This window comes from Gekko japonicus, unplaced genomic scaffold, assembly GCF_001447785.1.
Source record: "Gekko japonicus isolate JY-2015 unplaced genomic scaffold, Gekko_japonicus_V1.1 scaffold64, whole genome shotgun sequence".
NCBI classification, from domain to species: Eukaryota; Metazoa; Chordata; class Lepidosauria; order Squamata; family Gekkonidae; genus Gekko; species Gekko japonicus.
Genome location: NW_015170277.1, coordinates 1,633,437 through 1,647,753, shown reverse-complemented (window position 1 = coordinate 1,647,753; position 14,317 = coordinate 1,633,437). Strand labels below are relative to the sequence as shown.

At 47.8% G+C, this 14,317-nt stretch overlaps 1 protein-coding gene across 6 annotated transcripts in view; it reads right to left on the bottom strand.

Moving 5' to 3' along the window:
- The window catches only part of CCDC62 (coiled-coil domain containing 62), a 46,674-nt gene that overhangs the window by 12,900 nt on the left and 19,457 nt on the right, over nt 1-14,317 (bottom strand). For 3 of the 6 annotated variants that reach the window (XM_015417671.1, XM_015417673.1, XM_015417672.1), the window contains exons 7-9: nt 6,912-7,013; nt 3,736-3,824; nt 2,366-2,466 (exon numbers count right to left, since the gene is read on the bottom strand). In XM_015417671.1, the coding sequence (XP_015273157.1) occupies nt 2,366-2,466; nt 3,736-3,824; nt 6,912-7,013 (292 nt within the window). The remainder of the gene's footprint in view (nt 1-2,365; nt 2,467-3,735; nt 3,825-6,911; nt 7,014-14,317) is intronic. The other 3 variants (XM_015417675.1, XM_015417674.1, XM_015417676.1) reach the window with 1 other exon arrangement.

Below are 14,317 nucleotides of genomic sequence, written 5' to 3'. Positions count from 1 at the left end.
CGGCAGAGAGGTGGCCGGGTTTCGCTCAGGCGCCCGAGCAAACCCCCCGCCATCCACCATCCAGGTGCTCTCTACTCTGCCCACCCTCAAGGGACTGTTCTGCGGCTCTTCTTCCCTAGGTGGAGTTTCTGAACATCCAAACGCCCCTTCCGGAAACGCGTCCAACTTTGCCGCGCGTCGCTCCGCGGAGCCCGGGTCTTGTGCCTGCTGCATATCCTCAGCTTCGCACAGGAGGAACGTATTTTGCAAGCTGCTTTGGGGGAAGTGCACAAACTGTGTGTGTCTCTTCTGAGTGATTTCGCTACAGACCGACTCTCTGTCGCTGCTATTCTCGAGATCTGACCAAACCATCTCTATGCTAGAAGTGGCGGGATAAGGAGCTCACGTTATCAAGACGGCAATTCGACAACTTACAAGGATAATTATCCCCACAGCGGCCGATCCCTGCGCCGTTGCTGCTAGGCAGGATGAGGCCACTTCCGGGTTCTGTATACCCACTCAGACCCCCAACTCTGCCCCATCCAGCTGCTACTGACCGCATTCTGGTTCTAAAACTAAGCCTATGGTTTTGTAAATACTTTCTACTTCTTTTTCCCCTCTATTATCCTCTCCCTTATGCAGGCCCAGGGGTCATTTCCTGCAGGAGCACACAGGAGTGGAGCTCCGGCAGCAAAGAGCCCAGGGGGCGGGCACATGCAACAAGCCCCACCCCCGCCTCCCAGCAGCCCGGGGCCATGAGGAGCATGAGGATCTGCGTGTCCCCCCCCCCCATAGCTAGCAATCCAAAACTGCTGTTGGGTGTGGTCTATTATGCTAATGAGATCCTGCCGGGCGTGGCCAACTTGGGAGCCAGCTGGAACTCCGTTCCTGTGCGATCCTGCCCAAAAATAGCCCTGAGCATAAGATAGATTTCTATGTAACCCAAAAGTTACATGCAGTGCTTTGCGAACTTGGTTAACCTCAACAAAGGGGTCTGTTGCCATCCTGAGAATACATCTGAAGAAGGGGGCCTGCACATGAAAGCTTCTACCCAGAATTAAACTCGGCTGGTCTTAAAGGTGCCCACTGGACTCACACTTTGTTCTGTTGCTACAGACCGACACGGCGACCCCACCTGAATCCGTCCTGAGAATTACATTCTGCCCAGCATCGTAGCAAATGACCAGCTGTTAATACAGGGACAAATGAAGCTGCCTTATACTGCGTCGGACCCTCAGTCTATCAAGGTCAGTATTGTCTATTCAGACTGGCAGGACCTCTCCGGGGTCTCAGGTGGAGGTCTTTTGCGTCACCTGCTTGGTCCTTTAAACTGGAGATGCTGGGGATTGAACCTGGGACCTACTGCATGCCAAGCGGATGCTCTACCCCTGAGCCACGGCTCCTCCCCAGGTGATTCTAGTTTGGAGGAATATTCTGATCTGGAACAGGCCAGGTGTTCCCTGCTGGCTTGTCTGGCGGACAGAGACCAACACAAGGCATGCAATTTGTAGGATGCCTTCTTTTTTTCAACACAAGGACATGGGGGGGGGGATTACTGGTCTTTCCCACGGAGTTCCCAGTTGCAGGCTGCAGCAGTAAACCATACGGCAATCTGCTCAAATACAGGAGCAGGTGGAGAAATTTCAGCAAAGACGTATTTGCAGCGCAGGAGTTCGTAAGCCTTGTGACTGAGGAGGGATTTGATTTTACTTTTCAGCAGGGCTTTTTTGGTAGAAAAAGCCCAGCAGGGACTCATTAGCATAACAGGCAACACTCAACAGCAGACACTCATTAGCATATTAGCCCACCCCCCTGCTTCTTCTACCTGCTTAGTACACTGAAACCAAGCCACAAAATGAGGGGAAAGGACCGTATGCAGCACACGTCCCACTGCTAAACGGGACCCAAAGTTCAGGCTTTTCTCAAATCAGAGGTCTCAGTCAGCCAGTGTTGAGAAGCAAGGCATTGCAGTGACCAGTTAGTGGGGAAGCACAGCAAAGGCATCTAGTGGTGAAATTTGGAATTGCAAGAGAAGCAATTTTTGATGCAAAATCAATGCGCTCAAATACAGCAACAGCAGGGCTTTTGGCCGAGGGAGGGGCGGCGAGGGGAGGGGTGGGCGCGGAAGCCGGCCGGAACGCCGTTCCTGTGCGCTCCTGTCCAAAAATAGCCCTGTTTTTCAGCCACCCCCCCGCCGGCGGGGGGTGGGGGGGGGGGGGAAACGCTAGGCTATGAGAAGTATGATACACCGGCTTTGCATCCAAATCTCCTTCCCCCCCCCCAGCCCCACGGAAGGCTTGATCCAACACCTCTGACGCTACATCTGGAAAGATTTCTCCAGGCCTGTGCATCAGGCCCCTTTATGGATCATAATTTGAAAGCCTACCTTCCTTCGTGGGCCTCCTTCTTGGGTTTCGGCTTCGTTTCCTGAGAACTCTCCAAGCTGAAGTGCAGAAACTGCAGGTCCTGCTGCTGCTTCACGTAGATCTGATGGTAGACGAGGAGGGAAGAAACCGACAAACTTCAGAAGCTCAGGGGCTTCAAAGAACTATAACCAAAACCTTGACGGTTCATTTAGGCATTCCATTTTTAGACATTATTTATATGAGGGGACAGTTCAGAAGCCATGGTAAACCTCCTTCCTCCTCCGCCTTCTAAGTCTTCTGTACCAGCGCAAACCACAAAGTGCTGAACCATCAAACTATCGTTTAAATTCAGGCGGGCCGCTGTGTTGGTCTCAAGCAATAGACCAAAGTTTGAGTCCCGTGACACCTTTATGTCCAACAAAGTTTAGTTCTGGGTATAAGCTTTCGTGATAGGGCATGGGAGAAATCGAATAAAATAAATAAATAAATATCTGAAGTGAGACATGTACACGAAAGCTTATATCCGGAATTAAACTTTGCTGGTCTAAAAGGTGCTATTGGACCAACGCTCCCTCTAAGCTGGGGAGTCTTGTGAGCAAAAATTCTACTTTGTGAGCTACTGGCTTTAAAGTTGCGAGGGAGCGATTTGGCTGCTGCATAAATCAGTTTGCTCTGGAGCCATCCTTCCTGAGCTAAGGCAAAAATGCGTGAGACAGAGGCTAAAAAACTGTGAGCTAGCTCACACTGACTCAGCTTAGAGGGAACAGTGCTCCACACAGAAGGGTTTGGACAGGTTCCCAGACATTTGGGCACAGGAAGCTCAAATACGGTTTAAGGAGGGAGTCACTAACCTTTTTTTTTAACCCTGCGGGCACTTTTGGAATTCTGACACAGCATGGTAGGCACAACCACAAAATGGCTGCCGAAGGAGGCAGGGCCAACCGCAGAATGGCTGCCGAAGGAGGCAGGGCCAACCGCAGAATGGCTGCCGAAGGAGGCAGGGCCAACCGCAGAATGTCAGGGTGTGAGGTTATGTGTAAGTCTAATGGTAACTCTTCAGCATTCCAGGCAGAAGGTCCATTTAAAAGAATGCACAGCCAATCAGAAGTTCTCCTGGGCAAAAAGCCCTGCCACTTTCCAAAAGCGCTTGGGTGGACATCAGAAAAGGTGTTGGCGGGTGCCCCAGTGCTCACGCACACCACCCTGGGGACTCCTTGTTGAGCGCATGCACTCAGAGGCTCGTTCCCTTCTAAGTCCAGCATTATGACAGATGTTTATCCACCTTTGATCCTGTTCCCTTGTTGAGACATAAAACACCACCAAGTCCAAAACAAAAGCATCCCACCCCAACCCCGGAAAAAAGAAAAACCACAGAAATTGGGAGTCAGACCTGCCGCAAATTGCTGAGCTCTGTGTCAGTCCGTAGCTGCTTCGATTTTGCAGACTGAAGGAGGTGATCTTTTCGGTTTGCTCTCTCGACTGTGGGGCACATGAATCAATGCGAAACAGAAAATTGACTGAGAAGCAACAGGCACCAAAGGACTAAACACTACCCCGTCACTGGAGCAGAGGGCTCCTTGCCAGTTACTCTGGGAGACGCCAAAAAGTGTCACTCGTCAGCCTTCAAGTGGCTGCTAATTTCACTAATGAGAGCTTGACGGGGCGGTTCAGGGGCTCATCCATCACTAACCCATTTGTTTATGTCAGTGACTGGCAGCTGGACTCGTTGACGGCCAAAGCTGTTCCTGGCTTTGGAGTAAACAAACTCAGCTCATTAATGGATTGATAACAGTTGTGGTGGCTGGTTGTGAATCATCAGGACAGGACAGGACAGGACAGTGATTTGATTTAAATCAAGAGTTTTTGGAGGAGAGATACCTAGCAATAACGCGGCTTTTCTCTGAGGAACTCAGGGCAGCAGAGTGATTAACACGTGGGATTCACTGCCACAGGAGGTGGTGGCGGCTACAAGCATGGACAGCTTCAAGAGGGAACTGGATAAACATCTGGAGCAGAGGTCCATCAATGGCCATTAGCCACAAGGTCTAGACAGGAACTCTCAGTCTGGGGCAAGGGATGCTCTGTATTCTTGGTGCGTGGGGGGGGGTGCAACAGTGGGAGGGCTTCTAGTGTCCTGGCCCCACTGGTGGGCCTCCTGATGGCACTTGGTATTTTTGGTCAGTGTGACATAGAGTGTTGAACTGGATGGGCCATTGGCCTGATCCAACATTGGCTTCTCTTATGTTCTTAAGTTCATGCATAGTGGCTTCCTCCTTTTTTTATCCTCACAACGACCCTGTGGAGTAGGTTAGGCCGAAAGTGTACACGACTCCTAACAGAGCGGGGGTCTGAACCCAGTTCGAGTCGGACACTCAGACCACTGCATCACCCTGGCTCGCCTCTTAAAGCTTCTAATAAAGAACAGGAGCAAAGAACGTGCCTTGTTTTGATTGCTGTTTTTATGTCTTCGTATGTATTTTAACTTTGCTGTTAATCGTCTTACTGATGTAGGCTTGGGGAGGGGGGGCTGATTTTAATGGTTTGAAATTGTGACCTCATCGTGTATGTTTTAAATGGTCAGGCGCCTCGGCGGGCCCGGTGAGGGCAGGAAGGGGGCATATGAATTCTGTAAATAAATAATAAATGGCATCCGGCACCAAAGTTATGATATTCCAGTTCTCCAACACGAGTTTCCGACCCTCGGGCTGCAGAGGCATGTAAGGTCAAAAGGATGCTACAAGCACAGGGGGGACGATCCTTACATTCACGGCATTCCTTTTTTCAGTTGACGGAATTAGATGCAAGCTGATCTGAGAGATTCCCAAAGCTCTTCACGCCGGAGGTGACTCCAGCCCCCCCCCCCAAAACTGTCCCATAACAGGAATTAGCAACTGGTGGCCTCAAGGGCAAAGGTGACCACTAAAGACTATTCCCTGTCCAGGACCCCGGCAACTGCCCAGCGAGGGGCAAAAAGAAGAGTATTAAGGCATCAATATATACAACAGCAGCACTTGCCTGGGCACGTCATGGGGGGGTGAAGAAGAAGAAGAAGGATTGGGTTTATACCCCGCCCTTCGCTACCTAAGGGAGTCTCGGAGCGGCTTACAAACACCTTTCCCTCCCCCTCCCCACAACAGACACCCTGTGGGGTAGGTGGGGCTGAGAGAGCTCTTGACAGAAACTGCTCTTTTTCAAGGACGGCTCTGACAGAACTATGGCTTGCCCAAGGTCATCCAGCAGCTGCAAGTGGAGGAGTGGGGGAATCAAACCTAGTTTTCCCAGATTAGAGTCCACACACTTAACCACTACCCCAAACTGGCTCTCTTGTTTTAATTGTTTTATATTAATTGGCGTAAACTGCCCTGAGCCCCTGTACAGGGAGGGCAGCATATAAGAAGAAGAAGAAGAAGAGAAGAGATTGGATTTATACCCAGGTGCAAGGGGAGGAGTGGGGAATCAAACCCAGTTCGCCCAGATTAGAGTCCGCGCACTTAACCACTACACCAAACTGGCTCTCCACTCCCCCTTTGTCTACTGTCATGAGCACTCCAAGAATTGTAGTGCAGCCAGTGTTCCCTCTAAGCTGAGTTAGTGTGAACTAGCTCAGTTTTTAAGCCCATGCCACACACATTTTTGCCTTAGCTCAGGAAGGATGGCTCCAGAGCAAACTGATTTATACAGCAGCCAAATCGCTCATTCACAACTTTAATGCCAGTCGCTCACAAAGTAGAATTTTTGCTCACAAGACCCCACAGCTTAAACGGGAGCATTGGGTGCAGCCTAAGCGCAGCGTGTACAGGGACTCAGGTGTGCTAGTGAGAAGATAAGGTCCATTACATGCAACTCTGTTGACAAGGCTTTGGCAGTGGAATTTGTGGACAAGCCAAACCAAAGGTCAAAGGAAGGGGGGGGGGGACTGACTCCCACCTCCCTGAACAATAACAACCCAAACAGCTAGTTCTGCAGGCAGAGTACATTTTCGTCAAACTTCTAGGCTGCCACCGACAATAAACATTTTTTTTGTGGGCAATGTTCCCAATAAGCTGTGGAGTCTTCTGAGCAAAAATTCTACTCTGTGAGCTCCTGGCATTAAAGTTGTGAGCGAGCAATTTGGCAACTGCAGAAACTAGTTTGCTCTGGATCCCTCCTTCCCGAGCTGAGACAGAAATGCGTGAGCTGGAGGCTAAAAAACTGTGAGCCGGCTCACACCGACTCGGCTTAGAGGGAACACTGATTGGGACCCCTCTGCCATTAACAGCTCCTGTAAAATACTTTTCCTGTGTTAAGTTTGCACTGAATTGTCTGTCTTCGGTTTCCGGTTTTCTGTATTTCTATGCTTACGTTGTTTTTTTTAATCTGTTTACTTTTTTCATATATTATTTTAGATCCTCCGAAAAAACAGTGTGTGAAACACGAAGGGATCTCTGGATGAATTATAATAGAAATCTTTCTTCCCACTGCACTGTTTTTCTTCTTCTATGCTTTGATTTTCTGCTGGGGCACCCCCCTTTTGCCCTCCCCCAAACAGCCACCGTCCAAAAAGCTTTTGTTGTTTGGTCTACTCACCACTAAACATCAGCTCGTTATTCAAATAACTGATTTCTTGTTTGAGCCGAATGATTTCCTCCCTCTGTTCATTGTTCTCTTTTGTTTTTTCACTGAGGTCATCTTTAAAATAAAGAAAAGCGTTGCTAAAACGGGAAAAAAACCCTCCCGCAGAAATGCCAAGTCCACGCCTTTAGACTGGACGGCAGCTCCCGTCTCTAGCCATTTTTTCTTTGTTACGACACCCAAGTCAGTGAACTGTATCGCACAAAATACTGGGGATGTAATTTCAGACCTATCGTTAGACCACAGGTCCATTATTCATCATTGGTTCTCGTACTGCCATTAAAATTACGCAGTACACAATTAAGAAGCTCATATTCCTTAACAACAACGGGAAATAGGGATTAGCACATAATTGTTTGTTGGTTCTCTTGGTTCCACGATATTCCTAGAATAGCCAGCTTGATCCTGACTAGGGTTGCCACCTCTGGGTTGGGAAATTCCAGTAGATTTGGGGGTTGAACCTGGACAGAGCAACGTTTGGGAAGAGGACGTTGCTCAGCAGGGTATTAGGCCATAGAATCCACCCCCCAAAGTAGCCATTTTGTCCAGGGGGACTGATCTCTGTACTCTGGAGATCCAGGGCTATTTTTGGGCAGGAACGCACAGGAACTGAGTTCCGGCTGGCTCCTGAGTTGGCCACGCCCAAAAGGAGGTCATTAGCATAACAGGCCACACCCAACAGCAGAAACTCATTAGGATTGGCTACATTAGGGGTGTGTGGCCTAACATGCAAAGGAGTTCCTGCTACAAAAAAAGCCCTGGGTTTTGAGAACAAACAAGGTAAACAGAATAAGAAGCAAAAGGTGGGTGTGGCTGGATGAGCACACTTCTGGTAACATGTGGGTGTGGCCTAATATGCTAATGAGTGGTGCTGTCAGGGGTGTGGCCTAATATGCTAATGATTTTCTGCTGTTGGGTGTGGCCTATTATGCTAATGAGTTCCTGCTGGGCTTTTTCTACAAAAAGATCCCTGTGGAGATCAACTGTCATCCTGGGAGATCTCGAGGCTCCACCGGGAGGCTGCAAACCGAAAGGAGAGATCACGGGATGGGGGTAAAGATGAGCAAAACAACCGTGATGTAATATGCCAAAAGAAATATCTGCAGACTCATAAATTCTTATCCAGCATTCAGTTCACTGGCGCTAATCAGTTCCCCAGGAATCCTTCATAGTGACGTCATCAGCACGACGGACTACGCAAATCAAGTCTCGTTTCATTCACAACTTTGTCAGGGGGTGTAGCGTTGAAATTTCAATATGATTCACGCCAGCGGAATTGATGAATGGTTCTAAGAGACTCTGCCATAGTGCTTGCTAAATTTATTTATTTATTTACTTACTTATTTTATTAATTAGACTTTTACCCCGCCCTCCTGCCGAAGCGGGGTAGTTGAATTAACTACGTTGAAATTTCAATGCTACACACTCCGACAAAGTTGGGACTCGATATGCACAGTCCGTTGTGTTGATGGTGTCTGTGGCGTGCTTGCTTCGGGGGGGGGGGTTCCCTTTAAACCGCCCTCCGTGTATATAAACTTGGTAGTTTTCTGCTGCCACCAGGAATTAAAAATTCCAGTTGTTTCTCTTTTGTTAGTATGACCCAGGGTCTGGGCGCTTCAGAGGACTATGTGGCCCTGAGGAAGGACTGCACTGATTTCTGGGATATGTTTGAACAAAAATTGATTTATTGAATAAAGAACAAAATAGGTTTCTGGTTATCCTGAACTGTTTCTGGGAAAAGGAACTTGTAAATATAACTAGTAAGGTGCCACACACAGTCTCTCAGACACCAAAATTCCACACTGACGGGCTCCTCTCTCTCGTCTAGGTAGCCACGCTGGCTAAACTCTTTGTCTTAGGCACTCAAGATAAAACATTTGTCTAACCGCAGTTTTGACACTACTTGTTTCTTTGCCATAGAGACTCTCTCAAAAAACTTTTAAGAGTCACACAGACTCTCTTCGTAGCTCTTCCACACTTCACTTTCCAAAGACACACACACAGAACTCCCCGTCATAAAACACACACACAGATTCCTCACAGACACCCCTCCTGCCACACTCTCAGTCATCAGCCAGTCACAGCACACTCATCTCCCCCTATCATCCTCCTTGCATTACTGCAGTCAAACTCAACATTTAAAGACACACACACACACCAAAACATGGAATCATTACAGTGTCGTGATGAATGATTTCGGGGGAACTGATTAGCACCAGTAAACTGAATATTGGATAAGAATGTATGAGTCTGCAGATATTTCTTTTGGCATAATATATCACGGTGTTTTGCTCATCTTTTCCACCGGGAGGTTGGCAAGTCTAGTCCTGACCCCCGTCCAGTCTTCTCCATTTGTGAGAAGGCAGGCTGTGTGCTGCTTTGTTAGGAAACGTTTTCCCACGCGTCTTCCAGGGTGCTGCAAGATAACCAGTAATGGGGATGGAACCTGCCTGGGGTTCGGTTATCACCTGGTGAACTCTTTAAATGTTAAGAGCAGCATATAGTGACAAAGAACAAACTTTTAACTACTTTTTGGGATTTAATGGCAAGTCAAGGGCTGCTTCCACACAGCGACAATTCTTTGTATCTGCAATGGCAATGAACACTGGATGGAGAATTCACATGGCAAATTTCCCTGCACTTTCCTTGCCTTTCCCATAACCATCGTTTCCCCGCTCCATCAATGTTCCCTCTCACAGGGGTGTCGAACTCATTTGTTATGAGGGCTGGATCTGACATAAATGAGACCTTGTTGGGGCGGGCCATGTGAGTCATAAAAGGTAACGCCAGGTAGCGGAGATATAAACTTTATAAAGGACACAGACAAAGACAATTAAAGATTTTTTGAACTTTAAATAACACATTTCCAGTGAGTTTGACACCCCTGCAAATAATTTTTTTTTCCTACTGAGCCGAGCAGTTCCCATCCTGAGCAGAATATAACTGCTGTCATCTTAAAATGGGCAATGGGTAGTGGGCAGTGCAAGACCCTGTGTGGCCCCAGAGTGGGGCTTCCTATGTTAATGAGCGGCCACTCACGGGCACGGCTTAGAGGGAACACTGCCATGCACACACTTACCACTGGAGATCTTTTTTCTTGGTTTCTTAAAGAATTGGCAATTGCCATAGCGCTATAAGGATCCGTCTGCTAGGTCCTGTGAATCCCCAGCTTTTCTTTCAAAAAAACAGCAAGTCTGTATCCCCTTTTGTTGTGGAGATAGACGGGGAAAGGTATATCTCTGCAAAGGGCTACAAACGTCATTTAATGAAAGCTGGGGATTCAAAAGATCCAGCAGACAGATCGCTTTATAATGTTGCAAAGCCAAAATGATATGTCAATTGCTGAATTTTTAAAAACTTGTGAAAGTCCTCTAGTATCAGGGAGAAATGGTGGTTGTTGGAGGGGGTGGGATCAGAAGGGAAATTATGCCAATATGGGCAGGATCACCTTCTCATGCACAAGGCATCCAAAGACAATTTGATTGTGGTCTTTGCAAAAAGGTCGTGCCCAACCAGCTGAGCTCTGAGCAGGAGCAGGAGAGAGAGCTGTGAGAGAGGTGAGTGGGTTTCTTTTACTTGCTTTCAGCTGAGAGAATTCAGCTAAGGATATTTTGTGGGAAAACTGTGTTTAGCAGTGTGTGGAAGCACTTAGAGTTCTTGCAGAGTCCTGGCTGATTGAGTGTGGGAGAGGAACGGGCATTGTTTGACTGGGATTGCCTGTAATTGAGAGGAAGTGGAAGGGGCATTGTTTTGCCTGTGATTGAGTGCCTGGGTGAATTTGAATTTGAATAGCTGCTGCCTGACCTCTGCTGGGGGAGGCCTCTATTTAAGGAAGCACCTTGGCAGAGGCACGAGCCTCTGGCACGAGCCGAAGGGTGAGCTAAAGGGCTCTTTGCCTGTGGCTCTTAGCCTAGGGACTCTTAGACTAGGGGCGCTGTAAGAAGCCCAAAAAGAGCCAGAAAGACAAGGCCCTAGGCTCTTTGTCTTTCCCGTAAAATAATTTGACTTGATAACAAAACCCACATAAATACCAAGGGTTTAAAAGGGGGATTATATTTATTTATTTTAAAAGAATTATGAAGCCAGAATGCCAGCAGGGGGTTGGGGGCTATCCAGTGTTTTGCACGGAGTGTCACATGTATGACTATCTGCCCACTGGGCAGAAGTCTTGGGTGTGTCCTCGGTGCAAGGAGCTCCTGGTTCTCAGGGAACGTGTGTGCTCCCTTGAGGCCAAGGTGGCTGACCTGGAGAAGCAGAGACAGTCAGCTAGGCACACAGAAAAGACTCTCGGGGACTTGTTAGCTTCGTCCCACTCTGGATCTGGCAGCCCCGCTGCTGTCAGGGAGCATGAGGGTCTAGGGGAAACAGGGCACCATGCTGAGGATAAGGGGAATGTGCCCTCAGAAGGGACCTCTTCCCCAGCTGGTGAGCGGCTCTCCTTTTGCACCAAGGAACCATCCCTGAGCAGGGTGGGAGGGGGGCTCTTGGTAGTGGGTGATTCGATCCTTAGGCAGGTAGACAGCTGGGTGGCGAACCCGCGTACTGACCGTATGGTGACTTGCCTGCCTGGTGCGAAGGTAGCGGACATTACGCGTGTTTTAGATAGGCTGGTAGATAGTGCTGGGGAGGAGCCAGTGGTCGTGGTGCATGTCGGCACCAACGATGTGGGGAAATGCAGTCGTGAGGTCCTGGAGGAGAAATTTAGGCTGCTGGGCAGGAAACTTAGGTCCAGGACCTCCAAGGTAGCCTTCTCAGAAGTGTTACCTGTTCCACGCGCAGGGCCGGAGAGACAGGCAGAGATCAGGAGTCTCAATGCGTGGATGAGACGATGGTGTAGGGGGGAAGGGTTCAGGTTTGTTAGGCACTGGGATACTTTTTGGAACAAGAGGGAGCTGTACAGGCGAGACGGTCTCCACTTGTCCCGAGAAGGAACCAGGCTGCTGGCACTTAAAATCAAAAAGGTGGCAGAGCAGCTTTTAAACTGAATATTGGGGGAAAGCCGACAGGAGATGAAAAGTCTCTGGTTCGGGTTGGCTCATCTGAGAGAGGTGAGGGGGTACCGGTTGCTTTTCTACAGGGAGGTGGATTGAAATTGTCCACAGAGGCCATGGCTGGTGACATGGACTGCCGGACAACGACTCGAGATAGCAAGAGGAAGGATGCAGGCTTAACTTGTAAGGGAAATTACAGCTGTTTCTATACAAATGCTAGAAGTGTCCGAGGTAAAATCGGGGAGTTGGAGTGCTTGGTGTCGGAGGGAAAAATAGACATTGTGGGTATTTCTGAAACTTGGTGGGATGAGGAAAATCAGTGGGACACAGTGATTCCCGGTTATATATTATATCGGAAGGATAGGGGGGGAAGGGTTGGAGGTGGGGTAGCTCTGTATGTCAGAGAGGGTATAAAGTCTAGAAAGATTGAGAGGCTAAGTGAATTGGATTCGCTTCTGGAAGTTCTATGGGTTGAAATAGGGGGGCCAAAAGGAAACTTAACACTGGGAGTTTGTTATCGCCCACCAGATCAAAAGATAGAGGAGGATTATAAAATGATGAATGCCTTAAAGATAGCAACTAGACAAAAACACTGTGTAATAATAGGTGATTTTAACTACCCACACATTGATTGGGTCAATATGTGTTCTAGTCGGGAAAAAGAGATTGAGTTTCTAGACACTCTAAATGACTGTGCTATGGAGCAGATGGTCACGGAACCTACCAGGGGAGAGGCGATCCTTGATTTGGTCCTAAGTAACACTCAAGACCTGGTGAGAGATGTAAAAGTGATTGCACCGCTTGGAAACAGTGATCATAATGTTGTTGAGTTCATCATTTGTACAAATAGAGAATTGGCCAAAAAGACTCACACAACCATTTTTAACTTTAAAAGGGGTAATTTCTCTGATATGAGGGGACACGTGGGGAGGAAACTGAAAGGAAAAGTAGAAAGGGTCAAAACAATTGGGGAAGCTTGGGATCTATTTAAAACTACGATCCTAGAAGCTCAAAAAATATATATTCCGCAGGTTAGGAAAGGCACAAACAGGTATAGGAAAAAGCCTGCATGGTTAACAAACAGAGTAATGGAGGCTGTAAAAAGTAAAAAGAATTCCTTTAAGCAGTGGAAAGCTAGTCACAGTGAGGCTGATAAAACGGAACACAGGCTATGGCAAATAAAATGCAAGTCTGAGGTCAGGCAGGCAAAAAGGGAATATGAGGAGCATATAGCAAAAAACGTAAAAACCAACAATAAAACTTTCTTCAAATACATTAGAAACAGGAAACCAGCCAGGGAGGCAGTGGGGCCCTTGGACGACCAAGGGGTAAAAGGAGTATTGAAGGATGATAGGGAAATGGCTGAGAAGCTAAATGCATTTTTTGCCTCCGTCTTCACTGTGGAAGATGAGAAGTGCTTGCCCACTCCAGAACCACTGATTTCAGGAGGGGTGTTGGAAGACCTGAGTCAGATTGAGGTGATGAGAGAGGAGGTCCTAAAACTGATAGACAACTTAAAAACTGAAAAATCACCAGGCCCAGATGGCATACATCCGAGAGTTCTGAAAGAACTCAAATGTGAACTTGTAGATCTCCTGACAAAGATATGTAATCTTTCCTTAAAATCTGCCTCCATTCCTGAGGATTGGAAGGTAGCTAATGTCACTCCCATCTTTAAAAAGGGTTCCAGAGGAGATCCGGGAAATTACAGGCCAGTCAGTCTGACGTCGATACCGGGTAAATTGGTGGAAACCATTATTAAGGAAAGAATTAGTAGGCACATAGATGAACAAAACCTATTGAGGCAGACTCAGCACGGTTTCTGTAAGGGAAGATCTTGTCTCACTAACCTGTTAGTGTTCTTTGAGGGGGTGAACAAACATGTGGACAAGGGGGATCCAATAGATATTATTTACCTTGACTTCCAGAAAGCTTTTGATAAAGTTCCTCATCAAAGGCTCCTAAGTAAGCTCAAAAATCATGGGATAGAAGGACAAGTCCTTTTATGGATCAAAAACTGGCTAGTTCATAGAAAACAGAGAGTGAGTGTAGGTGGGCAATTTTCTCAGTGGAGGGTGGTAAGCAGTGGGGTACCGCAGGGATCAGTACTTGGTCCACTGCTTTTTAACTTGTTCATTAATGATTTGGAGATGGGAGTAAGCAGTGAAGTGGCTAAATTTGCGGATGATACAAAGTTGTTCAGGGTGGTGAAAACCAGTGAGGATTGTGAGGCACTCCAAGGGGATCTGTCAAGGATGGGCGAGTGGGCGTCAACATGGCAAATGGGGTTCAATGTGGCCAAGTGCAAGGTGATGCACATTGGAGCCAAAAATCCTAAATATAAATACACATTGATGGGGTCTGAACTGG